This window comes from Perissodus microlepis, chromosome 10 (genome assembly GCF_051167445.1).
Source record: "Perissodus microlepis isolate ML-2025 ecotype Zambia chromosome 10, ASM5116744v1, whole genome shotgun sequence".
Classification (NCBI taxonomy): domain Eukaryota; kingdom Metazoa; phylum Chordata; class Actinopteri; order Cichliformes; family Cichlidae; genus Perissodus; species Perissodus microlepis.
This window is the reverse complement of record NC_140470.1, coordinates 30,042,155-30,066,962: the sequence shown is the minus strand read 5'-3', so window position 1 is coordinate 30,066,962 and position 24,808 is coordinate 30,042,155. Positions and strand designations below refer to the sequence as shown.

Genomic DNA, 24,808 nt, shown 5'->3' with positions numbered 1-24,808 from the left:
CCCACTGTTGGTCCAAAAATAATCTCTATGGTCAAAGAAAAAAAGCAGCTTCGAATTTTTAAGTGAAATTATTATAAGAGAGAGTAATGGCTGTCAAAGAAACTTGAATAAAAAAACTATCTGAAAACTCTCTAAGCATGATTATGAGTGAAAAATACAGAAGATAAAACCTAGCCTTGAATTGCCTTACAGCAAAACTGCGTTATCCCTCTACCCTCTTGATCCATGTCTACCTGGAAGCTCTTTCTGATGCTCTGTTGAAATCCTAATAACTGACCTTCTGTGCGTTCCGCTCATGTTCTGCAAGCTGTAAACTGTAGAGAGAGCGACCTGCAAAGCCTCTCCAGTCTACTTCCACTGGATGGCAACATCCTTGCCAACATTGTCTTGGCAAAAAGCCTCTGGTACTTTTCCAGCTTCCTCTCAAAAACCTCAGCTATACAATCTTCCTTGCACATAGTTAATTTTATCAGGGCATGCTGTTTGAAGCCACTAACAAAGTTACAATGTCTGGTTGCAGGGATGTTGATGTGATATGTGGGAGAAGCATAAGTTGTTTGGTCTCTGTCACTTTCTGCAATTCTTTTGTAGTGGAAAGAAAACCAGTGGCAGCTCAAGATTGGAGTTTCAGTTTCTCCTGCCTTGACTAATATTACCTACTTTATGGGGAGACAGTGGGGCCTGATTATTATTATGGCTGAGAAGAGACCCAGCAATTGCCATTAGCATCTGGTGATGGTCCAACCGGTAATGACCCTCCCCTAGGGCTTCTTGGCAGCTGGACAGGATGTGTTTGAGTGGACAGGAAAGTGTTTCAGTCAAGGTTTGTAGGGCAAGGTAAGATGTCATCTACAGCTTGGATTAAAAATTTAATGCACTGGGACTCTGCTCACCAGATATCTTTTCACATTCGATTGCGTTTGTCCATCTCATCCAAGCTCCCTGCTGCTTCAGGACTGATTTAGACTTCTGCAGTGAAACTTTATAAAAAATCTTTTTAATCTAACTAAAGTGAAAATGTCATTGCCAGCATTTATGCTTGTGTATGAAACATGTGTTAATGACCTTGTGGTTATGTCCCCAGTATTAAATATATGGTGTCAGCCATGAAAGAAAGAAGTACAGTGCTGGGACATAGATCCCTGTTTTTGTTGTGATCATTTTTTATTTCCTCTTAGCAGCTAACATATTTGACCCTCAAGCTTTTCCTTTTTTTTACACATTCCCTCATGCCCATTCCAATACTTTTCAGTCTCCCTCCAGGAATTTGCTGACATCTGTGAGTCCTTATTTTGAGGCAGTGGTTACTACTCTCTCACTGATCCCCCTGTGGAGAAGCTGCTTTAAATACATAGGAGTACACAGTACGCAATAGAACAGGTCATTGTGGGATGTGCTAACATCTCGACATATGTAATTACATTTCTTTGGAGTCACACATTAGTTTGTGGTGTAGATTGCATCATAGGGTTTCATAGACGTTTGTCATTAGAGGAAAACAGGAAACCTGAAAAAGAGTGGCATACACTAACATGTACCTATGACATAGATTTAGCACAGAAATAAATAAAGTAAATATCCCATGTCATGCCTGCCATCCTGTTGGTCCCATTGACTTTAAGGTTCCATCCATCCATTCGCTTCCGCTTATCCTTTTCAGGGTCGCGGGGGGGCGCTGGAGCCTATCCCAGCTGTCATGGGGCGAGAGGCGGGGTACACCCTGGACAGGTCGCCAGTCTGTCACAGGGCCAACACACAGGGACGTTTTTAAGCCTTACGTCAGGTGTGTGTCAAAATATAGCGGGGCAGACAAGACTAGATATACAGAAAGGCCTGATTGTTGATGTGACACAGGTGAACAGTTTGGGGACTAACAAGGCAAGAAGACAAAGACCATGCAAGAAGTGACAGATGTACAAGAAGACCGCAGATTAACAGAGGAATACAGGACACGTGATTTAAAAAAGAGAACATGAAGCATAAAAATGAAGAACAGTGCAAGTACGCTTTAATTTTTGGTAGAGTCACTTTTTAAAATTTTTTGCTGCTTTATCAGGTTTGACTGATGATTCAACACATGCAGGTTTTTTTGAGTGACAGTGAAACTAAAGGTAGAAAATTTTAACTGATGAAAATGCTTGTTGGTTGTCATCAGGAGTCTGTTCTGTAATTTCTTCGGCTCTCTTATTAATACTCTGTTGCTTTTGTCAGTGAAATTGATTTTCATTCTGAATGAAAAGGACTTGTGTCTCAGAATCAAACCCCGAGTTCTATTCAGTGGTATCACAATCTCACTGCACATCAGCTACTCTGTGATGGAGACCTGCCATTGGCAGATTGATCGTCCAATTATTTCCCCACTTTCTACTCCCTGATGGGATCAATTGAGCAAATCACTGCAATACTTCATTTCAAATAAGGAGTGGCCTGTACTCTGTAACTATGCAGAGCGACTTTTGATCTATCTCCAGTCAGATGTTGAGGCGGTCTGGTGGTCACACAGCAGGGCTTCCACAGCAGGCAACAGTACAGCCTCCAACCTGCAGCAATTGTAGAGCTGACCACAAGAAGCCTGCTGCTAATTTTGCGGAAATATGTCACTGACAGATTTTGATTGTGTTGTGATGGAAAATGATTCCCAAATGTGCCAGTGTGGTTCCACAGTCCTGCCAGTCTCAGCTGCTTGTTGAATGAAACCAGAAACATTTTTGCACCTGCCCAGTTGCTCTTGTTGTCAAGATAAAGCAGTAAATAAAAGAAGGCCCATTTTTCTGCCGGCTGGAATGATGACAACAAGATAGAATCTGATGCTGTTTCATGTTGTTTTTTTAATACTGTGAGTCCAGCCAAAGAAAAATGTGACACTAATAGAGTCTGAGTGCTGAAATCTGTCAGATTTACGCCATGTCTCAGTTTTTCCTCTATCTTTATTTATTTTCGTTATAAAATTCAACAGCCTTTCAAATGTGTTTTCTTGTGATTTGATTTGTTTATGTCATTTTTTCTTCCTTTATAAGAACGTTCTGGTGGTGGATGGGTTCCCTCAGTACTTGTGTGTGTTTTTATTTTTGTGTGTATTTGGATATTTTGTTGACATGGTTGGTTACTAATATTGCAAGCTATTAAACATGGCGCAGAACAGCAAACAAGAACCAACTCAGGCTAGAATGAACTGGACCATTTTCAAAAACATACAGAATTTCTAACATTGTTTCTTTTCAGCAAGTTGACTGAAAATCTGAAAAATAATAACATGTAGCTGCTCTTCAAGGTTTTTATAGCCCAGATTAGCATTTTGCTAATTGTAGTTCAATTCAGGTCAGTTATTTATATTGCACCAAATCGCAACAACAGGTGCCTCAAGGTGCTTCATAATGTAAGGTAACAATCCTACTGTAATACAGAGAAAACCCCAACAAACAAATGGCCCCCTATGTACAAGTGCTTTGGCGAACGTGGAAAGGAAAAACTCCCTTTTAACAGGAAGAAACATGAGGCAGAAGCAGGCTCAGGGAGGGGCGTCCATCTGCCATGACTGGTTAGGGCTGAGGGGAGGAAAGTGTAGAGAAAGTAAGTTATCCTATGTGCAATAAGTCAGTCTCATTATGGTATGCCGATTAGATTACGTGATAAATCAGCACTAACTTGTATTATATAATGTTTGAAAGTGGTCATTCTGCTCAGTCAGTTTAATGGTAATCCATCTATTTTGATCTATTATCCATCTATCTATTTGACTTTCACTTGTGCACGTTACAGATGATCTAGTATATGCTAAGAGGAAAGAGTGAGTGACTTTAGAGGTAGGCTGTAAAAAGTCCACCCAATCAAAAGCTTTAAACTTTCCTTTTTTCCTGTGCCATTCTACGTGCTTGATCATGGACCGTTTTCTATTTTCTCAAGGTCAAAAATTGTAATTGTGATTATTTTCTTGGGTCTTAATTATTTGCACTAGATTCCACAGCAATATGTCCTGGAGTTTTTAAGACATTTGAGGTGGTCATTATTGGCACACAGGCTGAGTCATGCACCTTCTGACCCACTGACATTTTTTGGCTATATAAAGAGAGACAGATACTGGGGCGATCGTGGCTCAAAGAGTTGGCAGTTTGTCTTGTAACCGGAAGGTTGCCGGTTCGAGCCCTGGCTCGGACAGTCTCTGTCGTTGTGTCCTTGGGCAAGACACTCCGCCTACTGGTGATGGCCAGAGGGGCCGATGGCGCGATATGGCAGCCTCGCTTCTGTCAGTCTGCCGCAGGGCAGCTGTGGCTACACCTTGCCTCCACCAGTGTGTGAATGTGAGAGTGAATGAATAGTGGAATTGTACAGCGCTATATAAATGCAATCCATTATTATTTTTATTATTATTATTATAGATACAGTATATAGATTTAGCTATGGATATTATATAAACATTACTGAATACACAATCAGTTAAAATTTTGGAACAGTCTAGTTAGATTTGTTGTTTTGGCTGCCTGAGAAAGCTACTGTCAGCAGTGTCAAGCTACAGTCTTATCAACAGTAGCAGCCTCACCATCATGATGGAGCAGTGGGGAGAGGAAGCAATGGTGATGAGGAGATAGGAGATGATTTATGGGACAGGCACCGATGGGGGGTGACTAAAGGGGGAGAAAGAGGAGGCATTGCAGAAACACAGAACAAATTTTGCCATGTTTATTCATTCAAGTCAGAGTGTGTGTGTGTGTGTGTGTGTGTGTGTGTGTGTGTGTGTGTGTGTGTGTGTGTGTGTGTGAGAGAGAGAGTGAATGTGAATGAGGGTGAAGGGAGATAATGAGGTAATGGCGCTCAGTGAAGTGTGACGGAGATACGCGGGAGAGAGTGATATGAAGAGGGAGGTTGAGAGGGAGACAGACGACAGAGGACAAAAGCAGCTAATTGAGTGTTGCCATTTAGAGATGTGGAGCCATCACTGGGAGCTGATCGATTCAAACGTCTTTCTGAAGAGGAGACAACCAGATAAGTCATGCTTACTGTGTGAAGACAAACTAAATGAATTATACTGTAGCGCTGCTATTGTATACACTGGCCTCTGCGTTAAGTTATAAACCTGTAAAATGTAGTCTTGGCCTGCTTTTTTTTAAAGCAGCATACCATATTCACTTCTTTTTAAGCCAACCTTTAGTGCCTTCCTTTCTTTGCTGCTGATTGAGTAAGTGATATGTTCTTCCTATAACTAAATTGAGCTCTTCTAAAAACTGAAAAACACAAGTACAGAAACACAATTTCCATCATTACAAAGCAATGGTGAGGAATATTTGCCATCATGATACATTTTTTTTTGTTTGTTCTCTCTTTTTCAAAGTAGTACTGTCATAACATGGACATTAAAAAAACGTTAAAGTGTATTTCTTATATCTAAGTAAGACACGATCAAAAATGAAGGAAGTAAAAAGGCTGATGGTGAGTTTAGAAACAATATGATGAATGCACACAAGAGTCTTGTGGCAAGATACAAGGGTTGCTTGTTTTATATAGATAAAGCCATTCCTTGCACAAACCCACATTTCTTTTGTTATATTTGTTAATCTCCAGATGAGTGATACTCATTCTAAACAAGTTTTATTTTCATTTGTCATTCCCACTGATTTTTTTCATATCTACTCAATAAAGTAGCACATTTAGATGGAGCTTATGAAACCAGCAGACTTCCAGCTCTTGCACAATTAAAGGTTCAGATTAAAGATAATCTTAAAGTATTATTATTATTATTATTATTATATAACCTTCTTTTAGTAAGATGCTATTGTGTTTACTTTCAGTTACACAAGGATTTGTATTTTTTTTTTATTCAGTACGTTATCATCTATAATAAAAGCTTTTTTTTTCTTACTGACAAATCTTTTCAATCTTTCAGTGAGGTTGTGCTTTGAAAAGGAAAAAAAAAAAGAAAAAAATCAAGTTGTTGTGTTTATCTGTTTTAATTTTGATCTTAGATAATAAATTTAAAAAAACAACAACTACACATCACAGTGGGTCATTTGTATACTTTTTTTCTTACTGATTTCTGACAGTTACGGTATTGTCAATGTACTTTAAAGCTGTTCATGCACTTCGATGGCATGCCTGTGGCATGAGTAAACTCTGTTTTTGTAAGGACTTGAAGGACACTGTTTTGCAATGGAAAACAGGCTGGTTCTGAGCTCCTTTGTGATTTCTTGCCGCTGTGGCATCTGAACTATGAATTCCTAAAGAAACAAAAAATGTTCTCAAAATACAATGTTATTATCTCACAGTCCCAGGTGCCGTTTAAAAGCTTGATACCCGATTATTGTCTGTGTGAACCTCTATTACGTTATTTTATTCTTTCCTGACTCTGTGCTGATTTAATCGGTTTCTTTCCTGATTGCAGTGTGATAGTGATCAGGATAGTGTGACAGTGTGTTGGTGTGATTATGCTCTAAGATCACTGATTTTAATAAAGATTGAAATTGTATTTGGTAGAAGAATGCACTGTCCTATGCTGACTTGTTAAAGGGTTATGCCACTGACGTAAAACATGTGGTTTCTTGATCAGGGCCCTTTGGCATCACATGTAAAGGCACTGAATACCTCTGAAAATAATTTTCAATGTGCAAAGTTTACAATGTGAAAAAACTTAATGTTGGCAAGCTGTTGGTGCCAAGCAGCAAAATGTGAAACTAAAATGTGACTGAAAACAAAGTGCAAAAGCACAAAGCTCGCAAATGAGACAAAATCTGTGCTCCCCTGCCTGTGAAATCTTTGACTTACAACCAAACTTCTGCCGTCTAATAAGGACTATCCATCCATCTGTCCTCATCCATTTGAATATCGACTGCTAGCTTTTTCTGCAGCCAGCGTGTCAGGTCCCCAATGAAAAGAGGACAGCTTGTGCAGATGTGTACCACACCCTCAGCCTTTGACAAATGGAAGTATAAAGGCAGCCATTCTTCTGTCTGTGCGCAGACTGTGTTCAGGATGTATCTCACGTCATCAGGCCAGACCAAGCTCCTACTATATAAAATAAATAAATTAATAATTGTATTCCGGTTAGTCTGTCTACATTGTTTGATCTACTTTGTTTGAAAGCAGTGATTGCTGCCAACAGCTGGTTTACAGTGAGAATTTATTTGCTCGTTGTTACTGGTAACAGAGGCTTCTTCAAATTTCTTAAAGGCATACACCACCAATTTAGCATTGCAGCAAAGGTTGAAATCCCAGTAGACAGTTTAAGTCTTTCAAACTTGCTGCAGCAGAACAAGAGGTGTTGTTTTATTCATTCAGTGCATTTTCCTGACTTACTTTCCTCACTTCAGCCCCAGCCAATGCTGACTCAAGAAATTACTTAAGGAAATTAATCAGGCTTTCCTCGGAGTAAAACAGAATGTGAAATTACATGCAGATCAGCGAAACACTGATCGCAAACTTGACATCATTTGTTTGCCGTGCACTTCCTCGTGCTTCCTGTCCCTAACAGAGTGGCAAACACTGACCTACAATAGGCGCAGCCACTCCCTTGAGAATAATTTATTTCATGAGAGCTGCAGAAATTCCAGAAATCGCGGAAAGAAAATTGACAGAGTGTGATGGAGTTCACAAGGGCACTGGAATATTTTGCTGGGGGAATAAACAAGCAGCTCCAGTCTTTGGTGGTGTGCCAGCTCTTCTAGGGATTAATCCACCACCCTGAAAACAGCTCAGTGTGCCATGTTGGACCTGCTGTGTTTCAGCATTAATTGATTTTTTTTTTTAATCCATTAGAAAGGATGTTGCTCGTGTGTGGACTGCAGTGTTGTGTGTTTGACTTTGAGCTCATAGGCCCTACGACTTAAAACCTGATCTCTCTTTGGTGTAAATATTTTTTTTATTATTTCTTTATATATACTTCATGAGAACAATATTAGAGTGCTAAAATGAAAATATCCAGTAAAAAAGTAACCTTACTTAATAGTAGTTATTTTTAGCTTTCAGAGGTTTGTGTTTTGGGGGGCGGGGAGGGTGTGTGTGTGTGTGTGTGTGTGTGTGTGTTACATCTTGGTTACATAAAGTCAGATATTCTTACGTTTCATTAAGTGTTAGTATCCTTTAAAACAATGAATGCAGCCTTTCTGGAATTCAACCTAACCCATATCTATATATGAGACAACACTCGTTAGTAATTGTAATTTCTGGGATTTCAGTTGAGTAAAGATTAGTCGCAGCAGATGGCCGCCCCTCCCTGAGCCTGGTTCTGCCGGAGGTTTCTTCATGTTAAAAGGGAGTTTTTCCTTCCCACTGTCGCCAAAGTGCTTGCTCATAGGGGGTCATATGATTGTTGGGTTTTTCTCTGTATCTATGAAGCGCCTTGAGGCGACTTTTGTTGTGATTTGGCGCTATATAAATAAAATTGAATTGAATTGAATTTACAGATGTTATAAAACAATTCAGCAAAGTGATGGATTTGTGGGCTATCATTTTATTTAATTAAGGCATTTTAATAATAACAGTACAGCTAATATATTCAAAGGATAATGCAGTGACTCACTAGTCCTATGAGGAGGCTCCACTTGGTCAGTGTAGTTTGAGTTCATGAACCAAAGTAAGACAAACATAAACCACAAGTTTATTCTGACACATTTGACATTTTAACCTCATGTCATCACTGAGACAAAGGTACGGTGGCTGTGAGAGGTCAAATGCACTGCAGCGTGAAAAAACACCAGCTAATAGATTCTACAAAAGCACACAAAACACAACTGATTTTTTTTTGTTAAAGCTCACAACAAAATTAAATAAATACAAAATAAGAAGAAAGCTCACAAAACACAAGGGGAGTCTTTTGGGGGAGAAAATAATGTGAGGGAGCAGCTGCAGAAGTGACAAGCTGTTAGCAAACATGCTTCTACAATATTATATGAATCATGCAAATAAAACACACATTAAATGTATCTTTTCACAGATGAACCCTCTGGTCTCACTTCCACAGTTGTTCCGTCACGTTATTGTCTCCCCAAAAAACTCTCCTTTTTTGTGCTTTTGCAGCATTTTTCTGTGTCATGGTGTTTTCTTAAGGTGCAGTGTGTTTGACCTCTCAGGGCCACCATACAAAAGCCTGAGGGCTGCTGTCATGTCACTTCTAAGCACATATTCATGTTTGAGTTTGGCCCTATGTGAGATGATGAAAGATGGCGGGATAACTCCAGGACTGTTCATGTAAAATGTGAGTGACAGACTCCAGGGAGGTAAACTAACAAAAATGGATGGATAATATCACGGGAGTTCAGGTGGAATCCACTCTGTGCCAAATAAATAGGCTGGACTCCTATCACCAGCCTGCTGTATGATGAGTGATTCATGCCTCTGCTGTATACACTGTGAAATGGCCCCAACGCCTCAGCCTTCCAGTTTCCTCTGCTTCACATTCTAATAAAGACTAATGTGTTTGCCAACATCAGCTCACTCTCATTAGAGTGATTAATTGCCTCCTTGGTTATGGTAAACAGTACGAGCTGTATCACAATTTATTGAGGGAAAATTAACCAATCATAATTAAATCCTCTGATCTGTCTTCCTCACCTCTCCCCATACAAGCTCTCTTCACACATGGGGTGAGTGTTCTTTGATTAATTTTGCCTCAGTTCCTGTCATTGGAAGGATGATGTAAACGTTACTTTGAGCGGGGTGAGTGTTCATAAAGAGCAAGAGTCAGCCTTTTAATGGTCAGTAGTTAATGGGTTGATTTATTGCATGAGCATAAAGTGAGGAGACTCTGCTTTTTCCTCTCAGTTTGATGCTGACCTTACAGAGACCTTCCGCCCTTGTTGCAATGTCACATTTTATAGAGTGTAGGTCAGCTGCTGTGTAACATGGGCTGAAAGTAATGATCTTCACTGCAGTCCAATGGAAGGCAGGAAGGGGAAACAACAACATGAAATTCAAGGAAGGGCAAAGAGAACTAATTTAGGATTAGTTTTTGATGGAATAATAAAAAGTAAAAGTCTTCAAACAGTAACATCAATGTGGGCAAAACATATGAAGTAAATGTAAAAAATACAGCAGCATGTATACATCAGATTAGTTTGATCCATTTGTATTAAAAATAGAATAAATGTAGTTAATCAGTTGTCCAGTCAAAAGCTGACTGCATAACCACTAGTTGTCATTGGTTACAGTGCAAAGAGGATTTGCTTGGAGTTGCAGATCAGTCAAAGTCCTCACCAAAAGGATATAGAACATAAAGGCATAGACTTTATACGCCATAGTTACCCATTAGCTTGTGAAGCTCTCCACTGAAGCCTCAATGTTAGATGTAAATGTTGGTTTCTATCACTCAGAAGTGACCATTCGCTGAATGTCACTCATCAGAACTGGATTGACTTGCTTTTGGAGACAACCTCAAGTGAGGACTGCAGTTTTTCATTTGCTAATAGCATTTAGCTATTCAAATAAGTAACATAGTACTTCTTGTTTGTGTCATTCAAAGCGTCATTCGTGCAGTAAATGGTGGCTATATGGATCGGTGCAAAGACTTTCATAAATGGAAAGAAATCCTACATCTCATAAAACGGTGAATAAATATAATATATATTATATTTTATATTTTATATATTATTATTATTATTATTATTTTTATTTATTTATTTATTTATTTATTTATTTATTTTTTTTAAACCCTATGACCATCTGCGAAGAAATACAGTTTCTGTAAAAAATCCATAACCATTTATAATCAGTCGTGTTAAAATAGTCTAGTGGTTTACAAATTAGCCTAACAAGCAAAAGATCCCCAGCTTAAGCTTGGGGGGAAATAGGATTGTTTCAGGAAAGGTGAATAGGTGAGACGCCAAAAGATGCAAGAAGTAGTGTCTAAAAAAAAAAAAACACGAAATCTTGACAAGGAATGTGCGATTCCCGTCACATCCTCCTAGCTGTTTGTTGATGTGACTTGTTGCTTTTCCATCCATCCATCCATTTTCAGCTGCTCTGATGCTGGTCCACCTGAGCAGCAGTCTAAGCAGAGGTACCCAGACCTCCCTCTCCTTTGCCACCACCACTGGTGGGCGGGGTGACACCGAGGTGTGCCCAGGGCCTAAGAGGTACCCAGGTGATATCCTAATTAGTTGCCCGAACCACCTCAACTGAAATGTTCTACTCTGAGCTCCTTGCCCTATCCACATGACCAACCACCATTTGGATTAGGTTCATTTCCACCACTATCCCATTTCCACCGCGATCTCATTCTTTTGGTCACTACCCAGAGCTTATGATGATAGGTGAGGGTAGGAACGCACATCATCTAGAAAATCAACAGCCTCACTCAGCTCTCTCTTCGCCACAATTGACCAGTACAGTGTCTGCATCAGTACTGATGGAAACACCAATTCATCTGTCAACCTCCTGCTCCACTTCCCTGCTGCTGTTCCAAAGTGCTTCATCTTCTGGAAATAAAACAAAACAAAGATAAATAAATAAAATCCTGGAATATTAGTTGGGAGAATGAGGGTTGGGTGGAGATTGTTTTATTTACCAATTTACAGTCTTTTTAATGTCTGTTGAAAGTTTAGCTCTTCTTTCTTAACCTTTCTTCATATTGAAAATATAAAACCATCTGCAGTCATTCTTCCTTCTACTGCAGGTCATCTTCATGTATTTAAAAAAGGCAGCAGGCAGAGAAATTTTATATTTCTCTTCCTCTCCATCAAAGTCAGCTCAGTACGATTTCTGCATTTGGCATGAAAGCAAAGAGTTTCTAAAGGATGACGTTAAAAGGTCAACGTTTCAGCTACTCTTAGTCTATCTGTCTTCTTCTTTAGACAGGCAGTATTGTGACTGTTTGTAAAGAAGCTGTCAAAACCATATGTCACGTTTTCTGTACTTCAAGAAGGTTTTCTATTCAAACCACTGGGCTTCTGCTTTTATCCTCAAGAATGAACACCTAGCATTAAAAAATGACGTTAAGGGATTGTGTATAAATAGCATCGTTTGTGTTTAATGTCTATGTGTTTTAGGCTTTTTGAACGTGAAAAGGTTAGGATTGGGGATAAGGTCAGGGTTAGGGCATCTCATGGTGTGAAATGCCAACCTCATTCAGGGCATCAAATACTGCTTTTTAGTGTTAGTAATGGCATAAATCTAGTGCATCATGGGACTGACAGAAACCTTGTGAAGAGTTGATGCCATATCTGCAGTGTTTAATGCTATGAAAGGGTGTATTTTGACCCAAACTACACTCTGATCCCAAACCTAGCAAACTAACAAAGTTTATGGTATTTTAGAGCCTAAACCAAAGAAAAAGGAAATTAACAAACAGGCCTCTAAGCATCATCTTCTTCTAGCTGACGATGTGTGGCTAACACAACTGCCGTCCCCAAAGCTTCAAATTCCAATCTTCAGTGAGGCTGGTTCTCTCCTACGCATTTTATGCTCATCTTTTACCAACAGAATCTGACAGAGCATAGGTATTTGATGTCCAACCCATTGGAAAATCAACTGTGATTCTTCATGTCATAAAATTGCACGAAAAGAACCTAAATTCAGACTTGTTAAACAAAAAGGCAGCTTTATTGGCAGAAGGCCCACAACAGGTCTGTACAAAAACAGTAGTTTGTTGATTTTGCTTGGATTTGGATTTCAGAATATATTCCATGCTCCAGATTACTCAAAACTCTGATGTCGGAATTTAAGAGTATTGCTTCTGGAGTCCAAGTTAGCTCGTTCCAGATAAAGTGACGAAAAAGTTTTTTGCGCTTAAAAACATCACTGGATAGAGCGTGGTCAGTATGGCTTATGTAGTGAGTCACAAATACACAACAGTGACAGTATAGATAGATATAGAAAGTTTCGCAAATTTGCTATTGTTTACATTCAGGGCCGCCATCTTGGATGTGCGCCATCATGAGTGTGCATGCATCAACAATGCATGCAGCCTGTTACAGTTGCTCCGGCTTTTCTCTTTACCTTTTCTCTTTACTTACTTTTTCTTACTTATTTCTTGTCCTTTACTTTGTTCTTAATGTTCGTCTGTTTAATAGATTTCCTTTCAATTATGTGGCTAGAGAGTTTTTGTTCTACATAATTTCCTTAGGGATTAAGTGAAGGATTCTGATTCTGAATGGATTGTTAACTCTTGGTTGAGTGGGAAATCTCAGAACTCAGAAATTCCAACTTCCTAGTTATTCAGGAAAGCGAAACCTACAAAGGACGAGCAGAAGACAGGACTCTCTTTACTCACACAGACACAATGAGGGCCAATCAGGGAAATGAGACATGGGAGCACACAACAGACACAATCCAAGAGGAGAAAGTAAAACTGGATACAAAGCACACGAGCCAAATTAGTACCAAAACAAAACAGGAAATAACTAATGCAAAGGTTAGATATATACCTACACACAGTAGCTTTACACTAAAGAAATGGAAAATCAAAAACTCAAATCATTAACATAAGTCAGAGAGAAACACTCTAAATAATCACAAAAATACCACAGCCCCAAGACCATGACACCATAACAGAATTAAGTGTTTTCATAGAATAATCCAAGATATCAGTTGGGTAAAATAGTATTTCATACTTGTAATGCTCTGGTTTGTCAAAATGTTGCAATTAATTGTACTTATTATACAAACAAAAGAGCCCAGGCCACCTACACAGACAGTCATACTAATAATATAAAATATCTCACATTTTAGGTTCGATTTTTTTAAAGGCCTTTAAATTTTGTATGAAGAGCATTAAAACGTAACAACGAAAAATGTAAAAAAAACAAACAAAAAACAAAGCCTTCTCTCTTCAGGGAGACCATTATCCCAGCCCATTTCAATGAATAATGGTACTTACACTTAACTATGCATTTACAGATCATTGACATGATTACAATGACAGACTGAATTTTAACAGCCAAAATGTTTCAGCAGTCTTTTTTAGCAAATTGCAGATTGTTCTGCAAAAAATGTGTGACACAACTTAACCTAACCAAATGTCAGGTTATAATGTGCTTTTATTCGCTTGTTACATTTTAGCTATAAAGAACTATTCTTCTATTCTAGCCATATGTGCAAGCAATTGTCCAAATGAGATCTTAACAATGAGATTTTCACATTTCATTGTTCGTGCATCTCCTGGCAGCCGGTTTTGAACGCTGTCTGATCTTGCTCATTAAATGGATTGCTAAAGTTGTTGTTTTGTCTATTTCCTGAACTGAGATTACCTTCACTCATGTTTGCAGATATTTGTCCTACATAGGTAAAACATCACAGCCCTGCATCTCATCAGTCTGATTTGTTGCTCCTGTGGTTAAATGTTCTGTCTGTAATTTCTGCATTTAAAATGGCAAAATCCCACAGGCAGAAAACTGAAGCAGAGAACAGATTTTTCTTCTTCTTTTTGAAGGTTTGTGAAGTAGACACAGTGAGTGAACAGTAAAACTTTCCTATCCCAAAACTTTATTTTGGTACCTCTGCAAAAAAAACCCCAAAAAAACAGCTGTTGTATAAACTGCTTATTGTGTGCAGAATTGCACTGGGTTGGAGTCTATCCCGGCTACCAGCATGGAGCATGGGCAGGAGGGAAGGTAAACTCAGTAGGTCGCGAGTCTTTGTGTTACATGCCAGTTCTTGATTCAAGGAGAACCAAACTGCAGAGACAGAACTACACAGACAGGCTGAACAAACAAAAAAGGGAAACTAACTGGAAATGGTGAAAGGTAGCAGAGGCAAATCCGATGGCTGCTGATTCTACCAAAGAGTAATTCAGATAAAAATAAAAGAGGACATGCAGGAAGGTCAGCAGTTGAACTGACAAAGGACAGATGGGAGCAACAGGATGTTACTGTCTGAGTAGGTGAGGAAGGACAGGTCGAATCAATTAGGACTGAGCACACAATCACAGGAGCTGGAAAACAAAGACTACAAAGATGCACAATGAGGGTGATAACCAAACAAAACAAGAAGTGACAGAAAAAGAAAAATCACAAGACTGGTACACACACATTCACACATTTACTCACACAGATACAGAGAAGATGTAACACCAATGGATGGACCAAGGAAAAACTAAGAGCACTGAAATGTTGTTACTGGTAATACACACAGCACAACTCTTTCACACTTAAGAAATACATTGAGAGAGTTCGTTGTCTATGCATTGTGGACATGTGTCCCTATGTAAATTTCTACTCCCAACAAAATGATCAATGCTACTATAGTATTTATTTTAATCCTGAACAAACATTTGCAGTACAAAGGACAGTGTTGTGCTGAAAAACTAAATGCTCAAGCATATACATCAGCTTCTTACACAAAGCACGGTGATGAAGGATTTTGTTGTTGAGCTTGATCGATATGAAGGTAAAGTATGAAAAGAATGAAAATAATTACAGCATGTACGGCTTGTTACAGTGTTCAAATGGCATTAAAATATTGTATTTAGAAAACTGAAAATATGAGAGTCTTTCCTTTCTTGGTATTGATAAAAAAAAAATTACGACTTTTTGGTAGCAAAAAGTAGTCGATTGGTTTTAAAAGACTAAAAGTGATAAAGAATCTACTGAAGCACAGTGGTCCTTTACCTCAAATCATCTCTACCTTCCTCTCTTTGCAGAGCACCTAAAGGTGGCACTGGAGGAGTACATGAAACGGATGCCTAAGGTTCGCATCTTGAGGACGAAGAAGAGGGAGGGGCTGATCAGAACTCGTCTTCTTGGAGCTGCTGCTGCCAAGGCAGAAGTCATCACCTTCCTCGACTCACACTGTGAAGCTAATGTCAACTGGCTGCCTCCACTGCTGGGTGAGAAACACGCTTACACACATCCATCCAGCAATCATGAGGTGCCGATGACATATCTCCCATCCAAAAATCGGTACGAGGTCTTATACCAAAATTTGCAAGCCAGATAGGGTGTTATTTCCACACCCAATAGCAATTCAGTCTGACGGCTTCCTTCAAAGTACGACATCAGACCACATTTTTGTAATAAAAATAGCAAATGCATGTGATTGTGATCACATAGTTATGATAGAGCTGCCATGATATAGGGTTCTAAGGATAAACATTACGTTTAAAAATGAGTTCATGTATACATAAAATGTGTACATCATAAACACTGCAGTGCGTATGTAGAGTTTCAGACTCACTTAATAGTTTATCCAGGTTTGTTCCCGTTCACATTTCCAGTGACTAATATTCTGCTGCCTCAGCTACTTTCTTTATGGTTGACTAAAGTAAGGTGACTACAAATGAGGGCATTCACTTTTCTGTTGGCACATTTTTTTCAACATACTGAGACTCATCTCCCACAGCAGTGCCACTGAAAACTGAGACACCACACAGGTGCAGTTTGAGAAATAAATTCATAGTTTAATCACCAAGTTTTTGTCCGTTCTTGCTGTCTCTCATTCACTGTTAAAGTGCACTACTGGGTCCTCGCCGTGACTCAGAGCTGTGTCCACAGTTTGTAGCCTAATGATATTTTGTGTACAAGCTAACTACAGCATATATCATTATGGTAATGGTGTTTACTTTATACATCAGTTGTATCCACCAGCTTCTTGCACACTCCCAGTTCACATTGCCCTCTTGAACCATTAAAATATCAAAAATATAAGGATGAATTTCCACATTTTCTACAGAGATGTATTATTATAAATTCTTTTGGCCACAATAATAACATTTACTGCATTAAACAAAAAGAACATGTTTACAGACATTCTGGTAAACAACTTTTCTTTTAGTAGAAAGATGTCCAACAGAAAGCCAGACCAGGCAACATATTAGATTCATTCAGCATTTGAATATTGGCTGAATGTTTAAATGTAGCACTGTGATTTTCATGTAATAAACAAATTAATAAAATAAACAAAAACGTCCTGAAATTTCTGTTTTCCAAAACGTTTCACTTTAAAAAATTGCTCCAAAAATATCACTTAATTTCCAAAAGAACATTTCAACCTTTTTGACAGTTTAATTTTCAAATATTTTTAAATTACTTTACTTTCACAAATATGCAAATTTTCTTAAAAAATAACTTTTTGTTTTAAAAATGCCTCACTTTTGCAACAAAAAGGACACATCTATAAATGTCAAAATCTGACAAATGTCAATTTCCAAATTTCATTGCTCTCGGAAAACTTGATCACTCCCAAGGTCACGGAGCACAGGAATGTACAAAGTCACGTTACTGCTGCAAAATTGCTTTCACTAAGAGAGAGCCAATGATTCTCAAACACGGAAATATATGCACACACACACACACGCACTCACACTATCCCTGCTGCGAGACTGAGTGCTTCCTCTTCTGGCTGATGGACTTGCTCACTACCTCATTCTCACTTTATCAATTACCTTTTTCCATTAAGGACCCATGTTCAACTCGGTTTCCCAGCATGGCGCCATTCCCAGTTGGAACCATTTCACAGCAAACCTTATGACCCATGTTACCTCTCTGTCAAGCTGTTTACACATCAAGCGGGAATAGGACGTGTGTCTGCCAGTGCGTAACATAAACAAGCAGCCATGTTCATTACAGCCCACTGTGGCACTTTGATTGTTGTCAGGAGTGAAAGAGCTAGGACTGGAGGCTGTGGAAAAGTGAACATACTGTAGTTGCACTGCAGGTTTGCATTAGGTGCAGCAGTATCATTACTTTGAATTGGCAATTATGAATACAAATATTGATATGATACATGATTTTTCATCTGAAAGAGAAGCGGAAACTATAAATATTTTTTGGATTTTAATAATTGTTGAATCCAAATATAAAGTTATATTGTTTGCTGTAAAAAATTCAAATTCAGGTATAAAGCTGCATTTTTAAAAACTACATCTATGGTGGACAATTTTCCTATCCCCTTCTGGATCATCAAAGACCTTAACTTATGGAGTGCTGTTGCCAAGAATCTTGGCAGCTGTATCCAAATGTAAATGTTATGTGGAAGTCAGTAAAAGGAAGAAAACATACACTCACACTCATATGGCAGCAACTCTGTGCATTAGCCACGTAGACATGGACAAGAAGACCTGCTGAAGTTCAAACCGAGCATCAGAATTGAAAAGAAAGTTAATCTAAGTGACTTGGCGTGGTTGTTGATGTCAGACAAGCTGAGGATTCACTATTGTCTATAGGGAACATACCAGGGTATGCAGAAAAGCATCTCTATTCTATTCTGTTCAATTCAGTTTTATTTATGCAGCGCCAACTCACAACAACAAACCTTAAGGCACTGTATATTGTAAGGTAGACCCTACAATAATACATGCATCTCTTAATGCACGATGTGTCAAACCTTGAAATGGGCTACAGCAGCAGAAGACTGCACCAGGCACCCTTCCTCTCAGCCAAGAACAGGAAACAGAGGCTACAGTCCACAATGTGAACAATGTGGGCTCCACATGGGCTCATCCAAACTGGATATCAGGACTGGAAAAATATCACCTACTCTGATAAGTGATGCACCTTACCTGAATATTGTTGCTGATTATTTTCTATCCCTTTATGAACACATTGTACTCATCTTCTGCTGGCTCCTTCCAGCAAGATAACACACCATGTCACAAAGCTCAAATCATCTCAGATTGGTTACTTGAGCATAACAGTGTTCAAAATTCACTCTACTACTATGCTGTGAAGAATTAAGATGGTTGTGAAAGCAAAGGGAGGTCCAAGCCAGTAAAGTAGCCGGTGAGTTTAGATACAAACAAAGGAGAGAAAAAGGGGATAGAGAGGTTATGACCAAAGGATGAATCTCTAAACAAAAACTAAATATGATAACACAAACAGAGGACCAAACAAAACAAGGGTTAACCAAGACTGAGTTTCATATATTATTGTCCATATCACAACTTTTGTGCTGTTCCTTGCGGTTTGCCAGCACGCTACACAGAACTTTAACTTCAAGAGATGTTACTCTTATTTACTTATCATGTTAAAACTTTACTGTAAATATACTATTAGAGCAGAAACTGGCGCATCAGCTTTAAATTAAATTTGTAAGCCTGAATGAAAATGTAAAAAAGGAATTTATCTTAAGGACGCAGTGGATAGGACAGGAGACAGCATTTCATCAATCGTGAATCCCTTGTCAGGCCTTTTCCACTGAGTGACCTCCATCAACAAACAGGCATCTCTCATTAATGACTGTCGATTTGAGTCTGACGTGTGTCAAAAGCACAGTAGAAAAGGGGCATTGTACACAAGCCAACAAGCACATACATAAAGTACACACATACAGCAAACAAACACATAACTTGTCTTATTTTTTTTTTTTTATTTAACTCACATTATTCAAATGGCTCTCTATGTGCATCTCACAGATCGAATTGCCCAGAACAGGAAGGCTATTGTATGTCCAATGATCGACGTCATCGACCACGACAACTTTGGCTATGACACGCAGGCAGGGGACGCCATGCGAGGGGCGTTTGACTGGGAAATGTACTACAAACGGATTCCAATCCCTCCAGAGATGCAGAGGGATGACCCCAGTGAACCCTTTGAGTGAGTAATGCAAGTTTAAAAGTAGTGCACTTTAAATCTAATCAGTGACTTAAAGCTTTCCATCCACGGCATGCCTATTTCATTTAAATATGCATTTAGATTTTGAAGGATTTTATTTAAATGACCTAAATGATGAATGATAAAATGACAGTAATTGAAGTCCACTCCTCTAAAATGCTTTTATTGAGCATAATCTTCTCATTATCCAGGCTGAGCTGTTGAAAGTCTCTTTCTAATAAAGGCGTATGTCGTACTTTGTCTTGTGAGTAAAGATGATGTTGGTTTGTGAGGCTTATTTTTTCCCTACTCTGGTGTAAGTGAGTTGTCAGAATCACACATTCAATGGGCTGCCCAGACAGAAAGTAGACATGATATGGGGAGTGAATGTCTTTATAGAAATTATAATATTTTTAGCAGGATGCCTCCCATCACCAAATTGATACTATTTTTGCTATATTGATAAGGATGTTGATACTTCCATTAAGAAGATGACTTTTGTTTGATTTGTTTACAATTTTCATTTTCAAAATATTGTAGTTCAAACAGTTACGTAAGATGCATTCACTCCTACTCCAGTAATGTTACTGTTGGATTTTTAAAAAGAATGGCAGAATCAGGCATATATATTGGATGTCTTTTAAAGTGGAGATCAGCTCTTATTTTTTTGTCTGCTTGAACATAAGTATTGATTACAGTAAAATATTTTTAACAAGGAGTACTTTGGCCTACTAGCTCTTTGCTAAATTATGCTACCTTACCACAAGGCTAAGTTTATCAGATAAGCCGGTTTATGCAGAATATGAAAGTAACACAAATTACATCAAAGTTCTGTAATGCAAACTACTCCTAACTATGAACACATTCATTTTTGTAGTTAAAAACATTTGTATAATTTTGTATACATTTTTAACACTGTAGAATGTAAATTGATTCCACTTTTGTTTTTGCTTTAACTAAAACTGGTCCGTGTATTTAGCCATGCTGATGAACAGTCTCTCCACCTCTAGAGGTGGCCTAACGCAGTCTTTTTATGTATTTTATATGCTTGAGGTGTCTGTGTGGGGTTCTGAGTCATCCAGTCATTGTAGTTCTAAAATAGCTAAAATAGAGGTTTGAATATTAAGTAGATAGAGCTACGATGCCTGAGAACCTCCATCAGCTTGTAGAACTAAAACCTTTCACATGAGAGGTGAAAAAACATCTTCATATTCATCCATCATTTATCCAATTGGCTCTCTTTAAATATTGACAACACCTTTTCCCTTCTGTATTTAGTAATGATGTACAGACATTTTTGTCTTTTACATTTCTGTTCCCAAAATCCATGCTCTCACACATCAGATGCTGCACTGGAAGTCAAACCCTCCCAAGAAGCCACTTCACTGGTGCACTGCAGTGCTCATCTAACTATACAGAATATAGCAACAGATGAACTGAACCGTATGCTTAGTGGTTCTCTTATGTACGATCACACTGTTATAGAACAGCGCTTCACAAGTGAGAACATCTAGAGACAGGTGCCAGATGCCCATTTGTGATGTTTTTCCCTTATGAATATGTATAATCTGTGTTTTGTAGGTTTGGGACACTTTAACAACAACAGGAAACAATTTTTGAGGCGTTATGTTCTTCACTTGTCTGTCCCCTTCTCAGGAAGTCCTTGAGGGAGCTTCTGCAAGTTTGGCTCAAAGTTTCACTTGGACACAAGAATGAAGTGATTAGATGAACTAGAAGGATAACTAATAACCATTAGAATAACTCTGCTTAAATGTCAAAAAGTCAAGGTCATTGTGACCTCACAAAATACCGTTTTAGATGTTAAATGTAACATGTTACACACATGCACAGACATGCATGTAAAATGCAATTTGACTGGTTGGCATGCAGCAGCTTTTTGGTAATTCTGCTTTTATGACTGAAGCAAAAAAAAAAATCCACTGGTTTCCCCTGCTGTATGTTGCCAATGTGTCCAAATGTGACAGTGTGAGAAAGAAAGATGTGTTTCTGAGGATAATTGTGACACGACAAAATGCTGAAGTTTTTTACCACAAGATGAGCTTTCTTAATTAAGACAGAAGCTGAAATTAGACTGGTAACTCCGTCTCAGCTCCTTTGCTTCACTTTGTCTCAGCTGTAATTAAGTCCTTACCCCCACATTTTTCCACACTGACTGTGCTCATATTTACATTGATGTAGATTTAGACCAATGGTTTGGAGCAACACTTTTTTTTTCAGGCAGTGTTGTGTAATTTGAGTTGTTTTTCCTTCTTGCCCTGTCGGATCAAACAGAATCTCTTAAATCTTGATTGATGTAGGCGTAAAACACTGTGTGAATAACTGTGTAAAACACCTTTTTTATTAATCCCTCTAATATAGTCAGTGTGTAGAAGACTGGTTATGTATTGGGCTAAAAAGTATCATCATATCATATCATCTGTGATATGATAAATCATGATATGTAAGTCTGTGAGACTCGAGGCTGTTTAAAGGTCAAATATAAAGTAATGCAGAGAGAATCCAAACAATTTCCGCTTGACCAAACACTTAGTGTGGGAGGCTGGGTCCGCGACTCAGCATTTTGAGTTTATTTTGTATTTTTGGTGGTTACATTGTGAAGTTCTTGTGTTATTATTCTATTTAGTGTTTAGTTAAGTTTTGGTGTAGTTATGTTTCTTCTCTGTCTCCTTGTTTATGTGTCTTTTCTGTTTTCCGTGCAGTCTGACATGTGTCTCATGTCTGCGTGTTCCGTGTTGCCAAGCTCGTGTTGTCTTGTCTACGTCCCTTTCTTGTTCCTGTTTTATTGTGAAGAGTCTGGTGTTCCATGTTTAGTGCGTTTAGTCGTACTTCATCTCTGGCATTCCGGCTCATTTGTCCCCGGGTGTTTTCACTTCCCTCATTACCCTCCTGTGTATTTAAGTCCCCTGTATCCCTCTGGCTTTCTTGTGTCTTCATGCTCCTGCTCAAGTTCATGTTTGTGCTCTTGGTATGCCCCTGTTCAGATTCATGTTTAGCTCTAGGTTTTTCCAGTTTAGTTTAGCTTTTGGTCTTTGCCTTAGTTCACCATTGTCCATTTGATTTCTAGATTTTACTACCAGCCTAAATAAACGGCTCACCTTTTGTTACCCTTTTTTGTCTTCCATACGTATGCTTTTGGATCCGCTCCTCAAACACATTGGCCCACCTTGCTGTAACACTTGGTGAACACGGGGAGGAAAAACACCCATTTAATAGGAAGAAACCTCTGACAAAGTAAAACATGACAAAACAGCAATTTAAAAATCTAGTTGATTGTTTTGGCCTGAAACTAACATGACAAGAGAGGGTTGACAGCATTGCAATAGACAACAAATGTCCCAGGACAAAAAAGTGATTGTGCAGGGACAGTTTCCAGGCAAAATATTCTTATGCTGATAGGTTTATGTGATTAAAACAACAAAAGGGGAATTTAGAGACCCAAGAGGCATACCAGTGTTCTATAGGAAGCATCAAGTGACCTTGATGTGCTGGCCAAAGCAGGGATGGACCGAGTAAACCACCAAGTTTTCAGTATTTCGTTTAATATTGCTGTCATTGAGAAAGTAAATTGGAAAATCTGTTAATTTTATTACACTGCACTTAGGCATTCGTTTATCATGTGTGTGCATTGTGGAGCTGTGAGTGCTAATTTAGGGTAGCGTGCCCCACAGAGGGCACAGGAAGCATAAATGTTTTCATCACGCCAAATGGTTTTTATTTTAATTTTAAAAATGAAGGACCGTAAACAAGCTGCACGAGTGTTAGAGGCAAACCCGACACAGTGTGCCCAGAGTAATTATGATGTGTTAAAGACATTAAACAGTGTTGGAGAGGAGTACAGAGATTTCTGTAATCACTGCTTATTCATTCATTTAATTATTTTCACCCTTGAAGAGGGAAAACTGCAGAAACCTGGCTGTTATCACCAAGGGACTCATATCTGTGCTCACTGCTCACGAGGCGTGAGAAGCCCTAGAGTGTTTCTCACCGCTGACAGTACAGTAGCTGCACTGTTTGCCTTTAATTGATCCTCCTCAGGGACGACTTTGGCAAGAGCAGACTACCTGCTGGCTCACTCCCCTCTGATTTCCACCTGATAAAAAGCTTGTAGCTATGACAACCTGCGTGTACCCGCGAGTGTGTGTGCTGTGATATTTCTGCAGTGAAGTGGACCGCATCTCGTTTGGGGGATAGAAAGATGAGAATGATGCGCTTCAGTGTTTGATTGATTTAGTGCTGCACCATTTGGGGTCAGGCGTTGAGTGGAAAGTTGGGGGTTAAAGATCGGATCTAGTTGGTGAAGTTCTTCACAAGAAATCTGACGTACTCTTGTGTTTGTGTGCGTACCTGCTGCCCCAGTTTTTGTGCCTCAGGTGTGCAGCAGCAACAATCATGTACAGCAGCCACATAACAGCTAACAAGTCTCGTGCTTAGCAGCACAGATCTTGACACAGCAGACAGAAGCCACAGTGCTATAGTGGGTTAATTGGTTTTGTACTGTGCAGAGCATCTTCATTATCTGGTGAGAAATGGGTGCCACTTGGAATACATGCACTCTGACTTACTGTCTGTATTCCTCTGAATATTCTCACTCATTTTTATTTTTGCTTCCAAAAGGCATATACCATTGAAAGCAATGACCAGCTTAGATTTTTTTTTTCTTCAAGGCCACAAAAACAGACTTTATGTGATTTTGGTCCAAGCACTGGGGGAGCTGTTTCAAGACTGTCATTTTCTCCTTATATTCTGTTAGCAGGTGGATGGTGAGCTTCGAGCCATTATACTTCTAACAGTTCCATTTCCGGTGTATAATTTGTTGACTAGGTTGCTTAGTTTTGCATTAAAAAATATTGTGTAAATGTCAGAGTTCATGATTCCCATGAATACTACATACCAACACCACTGCAAGAAAAGCAGCTGTAGATTTTGCTCTAAGGGTGGCCTGAAGGGTGAAGGAGGGAGTCAGGCTGGTTGAAAACCTTCTCTAGACTCCACAAGAAAACGTTTAATGCCACATTCAAGCATGTTAAATTTCCTTTACCTGTCCATTGCAGATTTAATTCACTATCAAGTTAGATGCTGAACTTTATTCATATTAGAAGGATGCATGTTTTCCTATACAATCAACTCTTTTTTTTTTCTTCCAAAGCATGTAGTTTCATTTTTTAAAAAGTGTTATTTTGTAACAGTTAAAGATGGAGCTGGTAGATTTTTGTTGGGAGTGGGTTGGGGTTAGGACAGGAATAGAAACGGGTTTATCAGAGCAAGAGCTCTGGTTGTGAACTTTGGAGACAACGTTAGTGAGGTGAAGCTGAGTTGGTCTGGACATGTGCAGAGGAGGG

At 38.9% G+C, this 24,808-nt stretch overlaps 1 protein-coding gene across 1 annotated transcript in view; it reads left to right on the top strand.

Annotated features, from left to right (window-relative positions):
• Window positions 1–24,808, top strand: part of LOC146379646 (polypeptide N-acetylgalactosaminyltransferase 10-like) — an 87,503-nt gene that overhangs the window by 44,144 nt on the left and 18,551 nt on the right. The window contains exons 5-6 of the mRNA XM_084940958.1: window positions 15,560–15,745; window positions 19,268–19,451. Coding sequence (XP_084797084.1) covers window positions 15,560–15,745; window positions 19,268–19,451 — 370 coding nt within the window. The remainder of the gene's footprint in view (window positions 1–15,559; window positions 15,746–19,267; window positions 19,452–24,808) is intronic.